Source organism: Pholcus phalangioides, unplaced genomic scaffold, assembly GCF_987345545.1.
Source record: "Pholcus phalangioides strain wild (caught in Gottingen) unplaced genomic scaffold, Ppha-v1.0 ptg000015l_1, whole genome shotgun sequence".
In the NCBI taxonomy this organism is placed as follows: Eukaryota; Metazoa; Arthropoda; class Arachnida; order Araneae; family Pholcidae; genus Pholcus; species Pholcus phalangioides.
Genome location: NW_028301608.1, coordinates 115604964 through 115621068, shown reverse-complemented (window position 1 = coordinate 115621068; position 16105 = coordinate 115604964). Strand labels below are relative to the sequence as shown.

Below are 16105 nucleotides of genomic sequence, written 5' to 3'. Positions count from 1 at the left end.
CTTTCAGTGATTGATAATAATCTTGGATATATGAACTCTTAAAAGCTTTACATTTTCTTTCTGAAGACATATTCAATCGGAGGAAACAATTTAAAAGACCTCAAAATACAAAGCTGCTGACGAAAAAACTTGTGTTTACCGCACTGCTGTTAATGGAATACAATAACAATTATACAGGAATTTCGGCAACCAAGGTTATGCCCCTGATAAATGCTACGTAAACAAAGTCAGTCTTTGCTAGTTGCTTAAATGCGGTCATCAAGACTTTTTTTTACGGATGATCGATGGAAATGACCACGGCTATCCTCTATGGGTGTTTTCCCTAACGAGGACAGCAGTCATTGACGTCACGACAACGTGAGAGCTCGCATAAAATCTAATTCTCTGCCAAAATCTGGAGAGCGGGAGGAAGGATGAAAAATTCGGAGTCTCCCGCATAAGTCTGGAGAGTTGGCAGATTTGCCTTTATCAAACCACATTAATTAACAGCATATTTGTTTAATTTTTTGTGCATAATTTTGTGGTTTTCCCACATACACTGCTGGCCACAGTAAATGCAACACCCTGAAGGAAGCATGCAAATAATATGAAATTTACAACATGCATTAGCGGAGGTGAGATATGCAAATGATTAGAATGTCAGCGCAGACGCACATCACACGCACCTGTGGCGCCACTTCAAAGCGCTATTTAAGGCTTGGAGATTTCGACGATTTGAAGTACGGCAATTATGTTTTTCTTGTGGTTTTTTCAAAAAAACGATCAATTATGCCGCGTAGAAAACAGCGATCATCTTTTGATCAAGTATCCGAGTTCGACAGAGGAAGGATAGTGGCCTACCGAGATTGTGGATTATCTTTCAGGGAAATCGGTAGTCGTGTTGGACGAAACCAAACAACTGTAATGCGGATATGTGATCGTTGGATGCAGGAGGGTACGACGGACTGACGTGTTCGATTGCATCCACCTCAGTGCACCACTTCACGTGATGACAGGCGTATTGTGCGTATGGCAGTGACGGATCGCTCAGCCACATCACGAACCATAGCACAGCACATTCAGTCTGTAACGCATCATCCAGTGTCTGCGCGCACCATTCGATGCCGTTTACAGGAGAGTGGTCTGTCCGCAAGACGTCCATTGCTTCGTCTACCCTTGACACAGAACCACAGACGTCTCCGCCGCCAATGGTGCGATGAAAGAAGGATGTGGACGGCACAATGGAATGAAATTGTCTTTACTGACGAGTCACGCTTCTGTCTGCAACACCACGATGGTCGGATTCTAGTCTGGAGACACCGTGGAGAGAGGATGCTGAACAGCTGCGTTATGCACCGCCACACTGGTCCTGCACCGGGTATTATGGTATGGGGCAGTATTGGATATCACTCTCGCACTCCTCTAGTACGCATTGCCGGTACTTTAAAAAGCCAGCGCTACATCTCCGAGGTGTTGGAGCCAGTTGTCCTTCCTTACCTTCAAGGCTTGCCCACAGCCATATTTCAACAGGATAATGCGCGACCACACGTGGCACGCATTGTCCAAAGGTTCTTTGTCAATCGCCAGATTGAATTGCTTCCCTGGCCAGCTCGCTCTCCGGATCTTTCGCCGATAGAAAACATGTGGTCCATGGTTGCTCAACGATTGACCCAGATTACATCCCCAGCTGCCACACCAGATCAACTTTGGCAACGTGTGGAAGCTGCTTGGTCTGCTGTACCCCAAGAACACATCCAAAGTCTCTTTGAATCAATGCCGAGGCGTGTGGCAGCAGTGATCTCCAACAATGGCAGCTACTCTGGCTACTGATTTTGGCAGGAACCACACTTCACAGAAGTCTATAAATTTAATCATTTGATGCTTTGTCAACATGTTATCTACAAAATAAATATTGTTGCGATATCTCGTCTTTCTTGGTGTTGCAATTTGGGTGGCCAGCAGTGTATTTTGATTATCCCACATTACTGCATATTAGATTGATTTCATGTAATAAACTGAATTTTTCGTGCAACTATATGTGTTTGTTGTTAGCCATCTTGAATTGATCGGCGATTGCTTGGCGTGAAAAAAATTCTCCAAGTTGGCGGTGACCACGGTTATGGAAAATTAACCAACAACGCTTTGAAAATGGCGCTAAAATAGATAAGGATAGCGCGTTGACTCGCCAATGGAAAATTTTGAAATAGCCAAGGTAATAACTTGGTGACAAAAAACATTGTCAAATTTGGCGCAACCCCACTTACGGAATTTTAGCGGTGGATTATTACTCTGTCGTGGAGAAAGTAGAATGAGAGAAAAAAAAAATAGGTGAGCGGTAAAAAAAAAAGTTTTTTATTTTTAAAATTTTCCTACGTTACGCGTCAGTTTGCAGCCCGGTCTTGGCGCTCACGAGGGCAACTGATTTTCACTTGATTCTCATGCATTATATAGTGATTTTGTGAAATAAGCACTCGATTAATAAAAATAACAATCATTTCAATAACACTATAACATACAAGAGCCCCAATTGAAATAATTTACTGTTATGGTTTCTCTTATAACTGCGGATTTCGAGAAACACTCTCTTTGTACACCTATTAATAAAATGTGTATAAAATTCAAGAACAAAGCAATGCACGAATGTTGATGCTACTCTAATAATAACGATGATGGCGATACTCACTCGCGCAGGACATGGACATTTTGCCACAGATCAATGGTGGACGCGATGACAAGTAAACAACGATTCACTCGCTTGAAATTAATTAATTAACGCTCAATTAATTAATCCGATGTTACCAAAGAAATAACCGGCGTTTTATAATACGGATCCACGCTCTTCGGCCATCAGTAGTTTACGTGAGAATGATATACTTCTGACAAGGAAATTCATAAAAAATTGGATTCGTTATTCCCTAGTCACTCAACTATACTGTGCCTTGACTGATATGAAAACGCAGTTTTCGTCTAAGAACTTAGTGTGACCATATGACCCATACTTTGCAGGACACTTCTGCTCTGATCTCTGAAAAACGACGGATTCACGGTTTTTTATGGGAAGCAAAGTGTGTTTTTTGTCAACGAAGCTTACTCGAGTCTATAATCTTTACTATAATCGTGAACGAAGGTCAATTTACATTAGAAGAAAGAGGCTTTCTGGATTTCTAATATGAACTGGAAATAAAAGTTCGCTGTGTCTGCCGTAGATCGAACACTGGTCCGCTTGAAATCCGGCTAGGTACGTTAACTAACATACCACGAGATACATTAGCTTTGCTTTCCTTACGTGCTGGTAAATGTCCTTCCCACTGGCAACAATAGAGAGAGAGAGAGAGGTGGTTTTCCTTAATCCAATAATTTATAAATTATGTTATGCATACATGAGAAAATTGACATGAAGAAAACATTGGGGCAGTGCCGTCTTAAGGCACCTTATATATATTCCCGGGCACCTCAAGATAAAAGGGGCCTCACAAAAATGAGATCTGGTTGAAATTTGCAAGAATTTGCCTGGTAGGGCCTCAGAAAAATCACTTGGCCAGGGGGCCCATGATGCTCTTAAGACGGTCCGGCATTGGAGGGGGGGGGGCCCTGAAAGTTTCTAGACGTTCCATATGTTCGGGATTCAAGCCCAAACGTAGGAGGGGCAAGGGTACGTTGCATTGCACATTCATTAATTACTGTGGGTGTGGGGCTGAAGGCTCCGGTGCCTAAATGAATTAACGCCATGACTTTGTCACTAGACTTATGCCGTTGCCGAGAGATCTATTTCAGTTCAACTTCGCGACAGAGTCTGAAACAAAGTGTGTGTATCTGACAGTGTGCTAGGAGAGAACAAGTGGGTCGGGTGCTCTGGACTAGAGGGGAAGCCAAATTCACTCTTCAACCAATACTTCTATATTACATGGGGGCACGGAAATGCGTGGTTGCGCGGTTGACAACGTATCTGGTTGCGGTCCTGTCTATTGTGTTGCGTCCATTTTTTTCAGCGCTGTCATCTATATTTCAAATTGTGAGTGAAGTGTAATGATTGAATACTTCTAACATTATACTCCTGTCGCATCTCGAAGTTGGGAACCGCAGAAAGCCAACTTCAGCCGACCACCACTGTGGCATTCCGTATACACGTTAAAATACGGTAGTTAAAATATCGAAAGAGAAAATACCTTTTATATGCTATTTTAATTAATTTCTGTCAATTTAATTGCTTTTTGAAAGTTGGTACCTAAACATTTCTCTGGAAGAAATTCCTTGTGCCTCCTTCAAAGGTCGATTCTACCTAATCTCCCCCCCCCCCTCGACGGAAACCAAAGAAATTTTGAATATATTTTTTTCTAATATACAAGGTGTCCCGTAAAGTTCAAGAAAGTTCTGGGGTTCAAGAAACCCATTCCTTGCGAACAATAAATAAAAAAATAAAATAAAAAACAATCGTTTTTCCGAGTTTTAGGCCGAACACATATTGCAGCGGAGAGGTAAGCGTCGAAAACAATTGTATTGTTTTGTTCTACGCCTCACATACTCGAGCAGCAAAACAAAGAAGAGAAAGAGGCCATGTCCCGTAAAATATGGGTCATTTCATCACCCTAATAATTTCCAGGGGAAACGGGAAATGTGTAACATATACATGGCGTCTTACCGTCGCATGGAGTTAGAAGCAGTTCCTGGTTAAAAAAATAAAAAAATAAAAATACAGCAGATTTTAACATTGAACAAAATAATTTGAAGAAGAAAAATTGCAATTCAAACTCAACCTCGAATTTATTTCGTTATTCTGCAGTTTTCGAGAGAGAACCCCACCGTCGCCACAGTGGTGGTCAGTTGAAGTTGGTTTTGTGTGGTTCCCAACTTCGAGATGCGAACTCAAGCTGATCATCTCCCCATTAAAAAGTCTCGCCGCAGAGAGCAACAGGCCTACAACGATAAAATCTTCAAACATTACACGTCACTAATAGTTTGAAAAATACGTGGCAGATGGCAGCACTATGCAAGCATTACACAGAAACAAGCTTCACGTTAGGTTCACAACACGGACACGTGTATCCAACATGTACCAATTCATTAGAAGTTTTGCAGAGAAATATGGACGAGGTACGTGTATGGTTTAGTAGTAGTAGTAGTTTTCAGGAGAAGTTGTTCAGTCATCCAAATGAGCTGAATTTTGTTAGAATAACACCATTTTGCCAAGATTTAAAACAAAGAACATACAGTATTAGATATCGGTGACAAGAATTTTTTTCTTTTTTAAGCTCTTCTGGTTCTGGGATTTTCAAGGGTTCCGTGAAGTTTGATTCCGCAGAACCCCCAAAAAAAGCTCTCACGAAACTCTAGGGTTCGGCGGAACACTAGTTTGACATCTATGCACTAGAAACATCTGTAGTGTGGTGTAGTAGGATTTCTCCTGTTGTGGGCCCTCTATTGCAGGGCTGGACAGATCGCAAATAAATCAAGACGCCGAAAAAACTTTTACCCAAAAAAAGGTCCAAAATAATGCTTCTTTTGACTTTTTCAGAGCAAAGTGACCCTCTTTTATATTGGCAGAGATATGCCGCTATAAATTCGAAACATTTTGTGCTACTCTCAGCCTGCAATTTAGTAACTACGCATAAAAAAAAATTTTACGTGCCAATACCAATCCTGTAGTCGCCATGGTGACCTGGCGCCTTTGTTTCGTCCTGCCTTGGTCTATTATTGTATTGCATTAATATTATTAATATACATATTTGCCATCTTAAACTTTCGGTTGGCGATACAAGTAATCTGTTCCAGAGAAATTTTGAGTAAGTTATTTCAACCGGAGAATTTTTTAAATTAGCAGAAATTGATTAAGATATGAAGATATTGTGCAACTAAGGAGGACAAAAAAGGCAACTGACCTGGCTAGAAGATTTGAGGGGGCGGCAAATTTTAGGAAAAAAAACAAAAATACTGTCGTGAAATTATAGAATTTTACAGTGGAGAAGGCGGTAAAATCGCCTTTCACCTCTCACAAAAACCCTAGTGGTCTACCCTAACCCTCCCTTCATCCTTCCGATTTCAGGCTATATATGAATGGAGGGGGGGGGGAGGAGAGAAATCCAGTGAAACTCGTTATAACGCTACTCTGCGGACCAACAAAAAATATCGTTGTAGAGGGATTTATCGTTATATCGAATATCGTTGTAGAGAGATTTCATTGTAAATAAAAATGTGAATTCCGAACATGTAGAAATACTGTACTGTATTAAATGAATTTGCATAAAAAATCACCAAGTACAAAATTATGATGTCAATACAAATGCATCTCACAAAAGAACTGAAATGATTAATATAAAAAAAAAATGTCCGACAAGCTCTTATCTGAAAACCTATTCGCTTAGCACAGTGTTTCTCAAAGTGTGCGTCGCAATTCCTAGGGTCATTGCCAACCTTCGTCAGGCCCGAGCCGGAAATATTGATATGTGTGTACGTGCCTGCTCGTGCATTGAAATTGGCTCTTTTATGCTTGCATAATAATGCGTTGACTATTCTTGGGAGCTACAGTCAAGCTATGACTAGGGCAAGGGAACCGCGGGTGAAAAATGTCTGAGAACCTTTGGCTCAACATGTTTTTATAAAAAATATCGTATTCCCTGGCATTAGCCGGCGTGACGTCAAACTCGAAGGACACCAGATTTTTGAATGTTGGATCTGGTCCGTTTCCGTCATGCTGGGAAAAGCGAGGTTTTCAGTATTCATTCAACCAATTGATGGCGGATGGCCGCACCACACATAACAAGTATTACGCAGAAACAAACTTAACGTTAGGTTCACAACACGTACGTGCACATTCCGGCTTGTACCCATTCGTTAGAAATACCTTAGAGGTATGCGTATGAGGTGCATGTACGGTTTAGTAGTAGTATGCCGATTCAATGGACTTTGAATAAAGATAGTGGAAAATATTCTAGAATCTGCGATTCGAATTTTTCGTCATGCTGGTCTCTTTCGATGTTTCCCGGCATGCCGGATAATGCAGGGAATACGGTATATTTCAACAGCTTATAAGTGAACGTTGGAATCGATTTCCAGTTCAAGCGATTTTGCAAAAGTTCTGCTCCATCCTCTCGTCCTTCACGAACTCTGGTTCTACTGCTGTCCAATAGTCACAGTGTAAGCACCTGACCTGGTCGGAAGGGGATTTGCACCTAACCACAACCGGTAACTCGCAACTAGAGCAGGTATAGAGTACTTGTTGGGGTTTGTTTCCTTTATTTCGGCGTCTCCTATTACGTCTTCGCTTCGTGCGCGACGTTGAATCACGTTCGGGCTCAGCCGTCGCTGCTACCGCCGTCGATAGACTATCGCTTGTCTGTCGATCGTCGTCTACCTCAGAGCATGAAGGCACCGCCAACAAGTCTTCTTCCGGCAATGCTGTTGTTTGGACGTCCAAATGAGACAAATCCAACAAATCGGAAGAAGAAGTCATCTCGTTTTTTGGATCGGCCATCTCCTTGAGGGTCGAGATCCATTCCTGCTTAGTGCTGATTCGGTTTTTAGATGTCGTAGCCGCAGGCTCTTGTCGGTGGTGAAGCTCGATGTCATGGTCCGTGGATGGTCCTGGCTGTGATAAGTGTTTCCTTCTCGTCGAAGCTGCCTCATCAGCGTTCCGTTTTTTTGACGAATTCTTGTCAGAGGACTTGTACTGCATCTGTTTAGCGTGGGCGGGATCCTGCAGAGAATTTTGAAGAAAAAGAAAAAAATACGTCAAATTACTTAAAAGTCGCAAATTCTAGAGACTTCTGAGTCCCTTTCGCATTCATTTCCGAAGAAATTCATAATTCGAAGAATTTTTCATTGTTTGCGTTTCATGATTAATTGGGCGGGTTAGAGTTACACAATTTCAACAATTCTGACCAAGTCCAGAAATGCAATGTAGAAGTGCTAAACTTTTGAAAGCAAAAAGGAATTAATTCACAGCTTCAATAGTTCGAATCCAAATTTCGAAATCACAAACTTTCTAACATGGGAATCTACGGCAACAATTCTAGTAAAGCCTTTTTATTGATTTACACCAGTGTAACTTTAACTCGTCCAATCATAAAAAAAAGAATGATTATATGAATAATATAATCAATTTCCTTCGCATGCGGAAATAAAAGGAAATAACACACACACACACACACACACACACACACACACACATCACACAACTTCTAACGAATTGGTACATGTTGAAATGTGTGTGTATGTATAGTGAACCTTCCGTGAAGTTTGTTTCTTTATAACGCTTGTTACGTGTAGTGCAGCCATCTGCAAAAAATTTTTAAACTATGAGTTTTTTCTCAACTAATAGTGAGTGAAGTGTAATGAATGAATAATTATAGCGTTGTAGGCCTGTTGCTCTTTGCGGCGAGACTTTTTATCGGGCAGATCGGCTCGCATTCGCGCCTCGAAGTTGGGAACTGCAGAAAACCAACTTCAGTAACAGGGCCGCAACAAGATGCTTGATCAGCCGGGGACAAGTACGCATTTTGGCGCCTTCTTGTAATGTTGAAGGATAGGTTAAAGGGAGAAATTTGCGTGCCTCTCCCCCTCCCCCAATTGAAGCACTGACTATTAACACAAGGGGGGGGGGGCGGCACAGATAAATAACCTCTAGGGCAAACCGGCCACCGGTACAGCACAATGGTAGCCTTAATAGTAGGTAGACTTAATGACGTTACAGACAGACAGACATGACCGCTGACCGCCCAGAGAGACCATCTTGGGATGGTTTAATGACGTTACAGAAGAACTTGGCAACCAGTGCGGAGGCCTATTTCTAGGAAATGCTGTGTCACTGTGAAAAATGATAAATATTGCAGGCAGCCCTCGTTTGCATTATGATAATTATGACTCTAATTATATCATAATTACATTATACATTCATCTCACATATCAAACATTTTTGTTTTTTTAGCTTATTACATTTTGAGAGCGACAATATTGACAACTTTACTTGATTTTGACAATTTTTTCGGCTGTGAGTGGCAACTTTACTTGCATATTTTGTTAGCGATATCCCGTATTTTTAATGAAAGAAAACGATAAAATCTAGGTATTTATATATATATATATATATATATGCTAACAACCCGAGAAACACAGATCTGTAGCATAGAGGAGTAGCATATTGCAGGAGATGCTTTAATTCCCCCTATGGGTTCCACGGGTAAGAGCAAATTGAAAACCAGTAGTTTGTGCTTAGCTATACAATACTCATCATTATGCATCATATTGTACATGTAAAGAAAGAAAAATGGAAAACATTTTTTTTTTACTTTGAAATCATGTTTCCTGTTCTCGACTGATTCGAGAATCTTCCGACGGACATGACAGAATGAAGATTCCCATTGGCTTCTGTTTGCGGCTGCTCTCTTACCACGGGCCGACGATTTTATGAAATCATCAACTACGAGAAAAAATATCACAGATAAAATATACTTGGATACACAGAATATCAAATCGACATGAAAATCACAAACAGTACTGAACTACGTACTTAAGTCATCCCCTCCTTCACTCCACCCCAACTCCGCCCTTAGGGGTGCGCCACAGGTGCGGTCGCACCGGGCGTTCAGGAGCCCCCGCACTTACGGTAACAATAATTTCTTTCATGAATTCTGAATTTCTTATCTATAAAGAAATTATTTCTCTCATACATTCTGAATTTCTAGCAATTCTGAAATTGTTTTCCTTCAAAATAAATTTCAGAATTTTCATCTTTTTGGATTTCTCATCTTTTGGTCTGGATGCTATTCCAGACCGTGCCAAAAGAAGAGTTCCTTGAAATACTAAGCTCACCTATATCTGATATCTTGGTCCCAGTTGTGGCGCTGGTTAACGTTACCGCTCTGCAGATTTCCTTCGAATGGTTATCTATTTCAGAACCGCAACTGCAACTATATTCTTGGCCAGCTGGGGCAACCTCGCATTTAAGCGTTCCCCCCCAGAGGCGTATTGCACTCCCTCTACTCCTGCACGCACATTTGTGTTTCTGGGCTACTCTTTTGGTCGCTCTCATGTTTGCATACTATTTTGGCCACTCACATACTTGCATGCTCTTTTGATCATTCCCATGCGTATGGACTTTCTAAGTCACTCTCATGCTCGCACACTCTCTAGGCATAGGCGGAGATAGACTTGGAAGTCTGGGGGGGGGGGAGAGGCAAGATGATGATGATGCCAATTCATATATACATATATACATTAGATCAGACGACTCCACCTTTGACTCTCTGCCCCCCACACCCCCCGTATCTCCGCCAATGTCTCTAGGTCACTCTTTTAGCCATTCATATGCTCGCTCGCGCTTTGCGTCACTCTTTTGGCCATTCACATGCTTGCACACGCTCTTGGCCACTCTTTTGTTTACTCACATGCTTACAAACTTTCTAGGTCACTCGTTGACCTAGTCTCTCGCTCTCTGGGTTATAAAATTTTGCCACCCTTCTCCCATTATGTACTTATTTTTTTAGCCACTCATTCCTAAAATTTGCCGTCCACCCGAATTTACAGTCCTGGGCTATGGCCCACTAAGCCCCCCCCCCTATAATACGTCACTTCCCCTTCCATATAGCATTGTACTACCGATTAAAAGGATGAACTCTACAATCTCTTTGGTCTTTTCTTTCTTTCAAAACGAGTACAATTACAATTCCGGTCTATAGCCATAGGCAATTTACTATCGAATGAGTTGTGCCCGATGTGTGCATATAAGAGTAGGCCTACTGAGTGCGCATCTAGCTGCGTGCGCGAATTTTTTTAGAGCTGCCATCCATTTTTCAAACTATGAGTGAAATGTAACGATTGAATATTTGTACCGTTGTATATCTGTTTCTCTCTGTGGCGGAACTTTTTAATAGGGATATCGGCTCGCAATTGCATTTCGAAGTTGGAAACCACAGAAAACTAACTTCACTGGGCTGAAAGTGGGGTTCGAGCTCGGGTCCTCACGACGCCAATCTGTCACTATGACCACACACACGACCGAGCAGCGGCTGAAGACAAATGCTAGAAACTGAGGACCAAAATGGCGTATACGTCCGCTTTCCTACAAGCACCTTACACCTAAGGTGATCCTGCAGGTTGTTAGGACGCGCGATGCCGCAGTCCTGCCAATATAATCAGGGCCGACCACATCAGACGCGGGGCCTGGTGCGAAAATAATAGCGGGGCCAGAGGCGTCTTGATAATTTCGCCCCCCACCCCCTAGCCCTGAATTTTATATTGGGAGAATATTCTGTGGGAGAAATGGAATCGAAAATTCAGAATAAATGCAAGAAATAATTTCCGCACCATAAATAATTCCAGAAATTGATGAAAATTCAGAATAAATAAAATAAATACTTTTAGAATCAGAGTAAATGAAAGAAATAATTCCTAAATGAAAATGTGTAAAATGAATGGCGATTTTCAGACCCCCCTCAATGCTTTCTTCATATGTCTCGACGCCTGCTACTTACCTCGTACACATTCCTCTGCTGAATTTCTAAAAAATCGGAACATGTCAGAATACTGGTGTCGTCATCTGTCTTAAAGTAAAGAAGATAAATGATCCAATTTTTATGTTAGGTAGTAAGTATCGTGTTGTAGATGCGCCTACTTTCTCCGGAGAGGCATTTGTAATGGGAGACCAGCTCGTGTTCATGCCTCGAAGTTGGAAAATCGCACAAAACCAACTTTAGCCGACCACCACTGCTACCTACGGGGGTTCAAACCTGAATCCTCACGACACTTCACGATCTGCTGGTATATATGAAAAAGAGTATTGAGGGAAAGCTAAATATAAACTGAAGAGCCAAAAAAAACTGGTACAGGCATGCGTATGCAAATAAAGAGATATGGAACCAATCAGAGTACGGCGCTGCGGTCGCCAACGCCTATATAACACAACAAGTGTCTGGCATAGTTGTTAGATCGATTACTGCTGCTACAATGGCAGGCTATCGAGATTTAAGTGAGTTTGAACGTGGTGTTATAGTCGGCGCACGAGAGATGAGACATAGCATCTCCGAGGTAGCGATGAAATTCGGATTTTCGCGTATGACCATTCCACGACTGTACCGTGAATATCGGGAATCCGGTAAAAAATTAAATCTACGACATCGCTGCGGCCGGAAAAAGATCATGCAAGAACGGGACTGACGAGAATCATTAAACGTGACAGACGTGCAACCCTTCCGCAAATTGCTGCAGATTTCAATGCTGGGCCATCAAGAAGTGTCAGCGTGCGAACCATTCAACGAAACATCATCGATATGGGCTTTCGGAGCCGAAGGCCCACTCGTGTACCCTTGATGACTGCACGACACAAAGCTTTACGCCTCGCCTGGGCCCGACAACACCGACATTGGACTGTTGAGGACTGGAAACACGTTGCCTGGTCTGACGAGTCTCGGTTCCAATTGCTTGGAGCTGATGGACGTGTACGGGTATGGATACAACCTCATGAATCCATGGACCCTACATGTCAACAGGGGACTGTTCAAGCTGGTGGAGGCTCTGTGATGGTATGGGGCATGTGCAGTTGGCGTGATATGGGACCCCTGATACGTCTAGATACGACTCTGACAGGTGACAGGTACGTAAGCATCCTGTCTGATCACCTGCACCCATTCATGTTCATTGTGCATTCCGATGGACTTGGACAATTTCAGCAGGACAATGCGACACCCCACACGTCCAGAATTGCTCCAAAGTGGCTCCAGGAACACTCTTCTGACTTTAGACACATCCGCTGGCCACCTAAATCCCCAGACATGAACATTATTGAACATATCTTGGATGTCTTTCAACGTGCTGTTCAGAAAAAAATCTCCACCCCCCTCTTACTCCCACGGATTTATGGACAGGCCTGCAGGATTCATGGTGTCAATTACCTCCAGCACTACTTCAGACATTAGTCGAGTCCATGCCACGTCGTGCTGCGGCACTTCTGCGTGCTCGCGGGGGACCCTACACGATATCAGGCAGGTGGCACCAGTTTTTTTGGCTCTTCAGTGTATATATACATGGTTGGATTTTCACGAACAGCGTTTGATTTGAACGTAGTAAAAAATTTGGACCATTTTTGTGAGAAATGACACAGTAAGATGAAAAGAGTCTACGAAACATCTCAACTTTTCGGAAAAATTTATAAGCGCTGTCCTTTAGCAGAAAGAAAATTTTAGAACTTGTCTCGCCCCTCTTTTCATTAAATGAGTAAATTATTTTTCATCTCTAAGAGTTATAATAAACCAGATTTTATTACGTATATTTTTGTTTTTTTTTCGGGAAAGAGGCGAATTACTTCAAAGTAGGAACTTACTACAGTAGAACCTTTCGATAACGGACACCCATAGGACCAAACATCCTGTCGGCTAAAACGGGGGAAGAGTTCGCTACTAGGGATACGGCGGAATCTCGTTTATACGACGTTTTGGCTTCGGGCACAATTGGTTACTGTACAGGGTGCATAGGTAACAGGGCGATGGTATTTTACTGGCGAACCAACCGTTGATCCAAGAAGCATATTTCCGATTAAGAAAAGTATCCAAATCACGTGTAGTGCTGTACTCAGATATGTCATTCAAGTTGCAAGGAGTTGTGTAGTTATAAAATAAAAATGTTAACTTTTTATACGGACACACAGGGCCGTCTTAAGACCATCATGTGCTCCCGGTCCAATTGATTTTTCTGAGCCCTACTTGGAAAATTCTGGAAAAAATTCGACTACTTTTCATTTTTCTGAGGCCCCCAGGCTGTGCCAAGTGCACCCATGCATTAAGACGGCACTGGGGACGGCCCTGTGCTCCAGAACCCAGTCACAAAGTTGTAGCTCTGTCCACGTTTCTAAGTACAATATTGAGTGAGATATTCAAATTCGAAAAACGTAGGAAAGTTGGGGGGAAAATAGCATTAAATGCGGGTACTATGGTTTACCCATATTTAACGCTTGGTTCTTGAGCACAGGGTGTCCGTATAAAAAGTTAACATTTTTATTTTAGTAACTACCCCTTGCTATACGAATGACATATCTGAGTACTACACGTTATTTGAGTACTTTTTTCCAATTAGAAGTATGTATCTAGGATCAACGGTTTTTCTCCAGTAAAATGTCATACCCCCCTGTATAGTTTAATGTAAAAATGCATATGTTACTGGATGTAAAAGTGATACACTGGTAGTTATGCACAATCACCAATCGTCTCGGTAAAGAAAGTTTGATTAAATTCCACTGGATTTATCAGTTTTACCGGTGATTACGCATAATTCCCAAATGAAGTCTGATAAATATAGAAAAATTTATAACCTTTCTTCTCTTCATTTTACCAATTAATTATTTTTACCCATAAATGATATGTGCATTGCACATATTTTGCGACAACAATTAAATTTAAATAAATGTGAAGAAGATAAAAACATTCATAACAACATTATCAATCTTGTAATGTTGGCTTTCTTCACACGTATCAACAAACAAAACCAACATTGCCATTCGAATTCAACATCCCGGACCATAGTTATGTCCAGCTGGTTAAATAATTAATTGATGATTTATCATATTTACTATAACGCGAGCTTAGGATTGAGCATAATTTTAATTGAATAAGATAAATTCTTGGTTTATGACCAAAAATTAATAAATTAGAGTTTGCCTGATTTTACTCTCCACTATCGAGAGTGTCCGCTAACAGAGAGTGAAATACATCAAAGCCCTATTCTACGGGACTGGTGATCAGAAAAGTGTCCGTTAATGGAAGGTGTCTCTTAGGGAAGGTTCCATGGTATTATAATATAACAGAAACTACAAATTTTACCTTTTTCGTATGAATCTGAGGTGACAGCTTCTATTACAGAAGCAAACAACTGATCCGTGCGGGATAATCGTGTCCGTCGTTTATTGCTGCCGCCGCACCAGGTAGCGGACATCGTGACCGACTGACTCTTGCTTCTATATTTTTAATTGTATTGTCAACTACGATGCACCAGAATTTGTGTCGTCTCCTTCGCTGTTGAAACCGCGATAAAGAAAACAAATGCTGCGCGAGTGTTCAAAGCGACCTTATCACAAACTCACTCTCTCGGGATTTGAAAACGTATTTTCTGAGGATCGACCTTTGGTTTATTTGCACTCCCTATCTCTCTACCCACTCATATCTGATAGACTTGCAAAGCTAGTTTTTTTTCTTTTAATTATTCTTATTCAGTGAAAGTCAATTTTCTCTCTCTCGAGCTTCGGAAGTTTTGGGCTCGTTTCTGTGGAATTCACCGATTCTCCTCCCAGACAGACACAGATTTTTTTTCTCTCTCTCTCTCTTTCTTTTTTTCTGTAATTCTTGATAAGCCAAGGTCGATTTCGCGTTAAAACGTCCTTCAGCTTATTCATCCATCGACAATTATCGAATATAACAGGGCAGTAAATATAAAAATTTAGTCGAGGAGACACTCTCCCCTTCAGACTTCGAAAAGTCTGTTTTACTCGTTTTCTAATACTCTATATAAGCTCAGACGAGGGGCGAAAATACAGTACTGTATCTATAAATCTATAGATTTGTGAAAAGAAAGAATCAAAATAGTTTTTTTTCTTCTTTTTGTTGTTTTTTAAATTTTGTTAGTGAAAAGAAAAACGTGTTGACTTGTTGCGCCACGAACCACGATGTGGTCAAGGCCACAATGATGTTTGGACACGGACGTGATCACTCGCAGTTCCATTTATCTCTTGGTTTGAGCGAATAGCACTTTTCTTTTTCCTCTCTCACACGTTTCTCAGTTAGTGTGGCCAGATGTCCTGGTTTTCCGGGACAGTCCCGGTTTCTCGCTATTATGTTCACTGTTCCAAAAAAGGCTTTCGGGACGCCTATTTGTCCCGGTTTTTCCTTTGTGCCATCAAAGATCGAATGAAATAGAATCATTTTCAAATACAGTCCGTTCCGCTTAATTGGGTAACGGATAAAATTCTTGCAATCAAAATTTCTCCCATTGAAGACAATATGTTGAGGTTCCCTCACTTAATATCAACTTTGCCCTTCTCGATCGAATATGTATTACGATTCACACGACAACTGTAAATGTATATTAACCACTATGTATATAATATTTTTATTAGATAAAACATTCGAAAATTATGACAAATATATTGCAG

The 16105-nt window shown here is 41.4% G+C and overlaps 2 protein-coding genes across 2 annotated transcripts in view; both read right to left on the bottom strand.

Annotated features, from left to right (window-relative positions):
- Positions 1-2852, bottom strand: part of Prp19 (pre-mRNA processing factor 19) — a 34790-nt gene extending 31938 nt beyond the window's left edge. The window contains exon 1 of the mRNA XM_089245232.1: positions 2663-2852. Within this exon, the coding sequence (XP_089101358.1) occupies positions 2663-2681 (19 nt within the window). The 5' untranslated portion in view covers positions 2682-2852. The remainder of the gene's footprint in view (positions 1-2662) is intronic.
- A 2840-nt stretch (positions 2853-5692) lies between these two features.
- LOC149077666 (uncharacterized) lies at positions 5693-15036 on the bottom strand. Its single transcript, XM_089245230.1, has 3 exons — positions 14781-15036; positions 9261-9391; positions 5693-7669 (listed from the first exon to the last, which is right to left on the bottom strand). Exons 1-3 carry the CDS (start codon positions 14890-14892, stop codon positions 7031-7033), a joined length of 882 nt encoding a protein of 293 aa, XP_089101356.1. The 5' UTR covers positions 14893-15036; the 3' UTR covers positions 5693-7030.
- Between the last annotated feature and the right edge of the window lie 1069 nt (positions 15037-16105).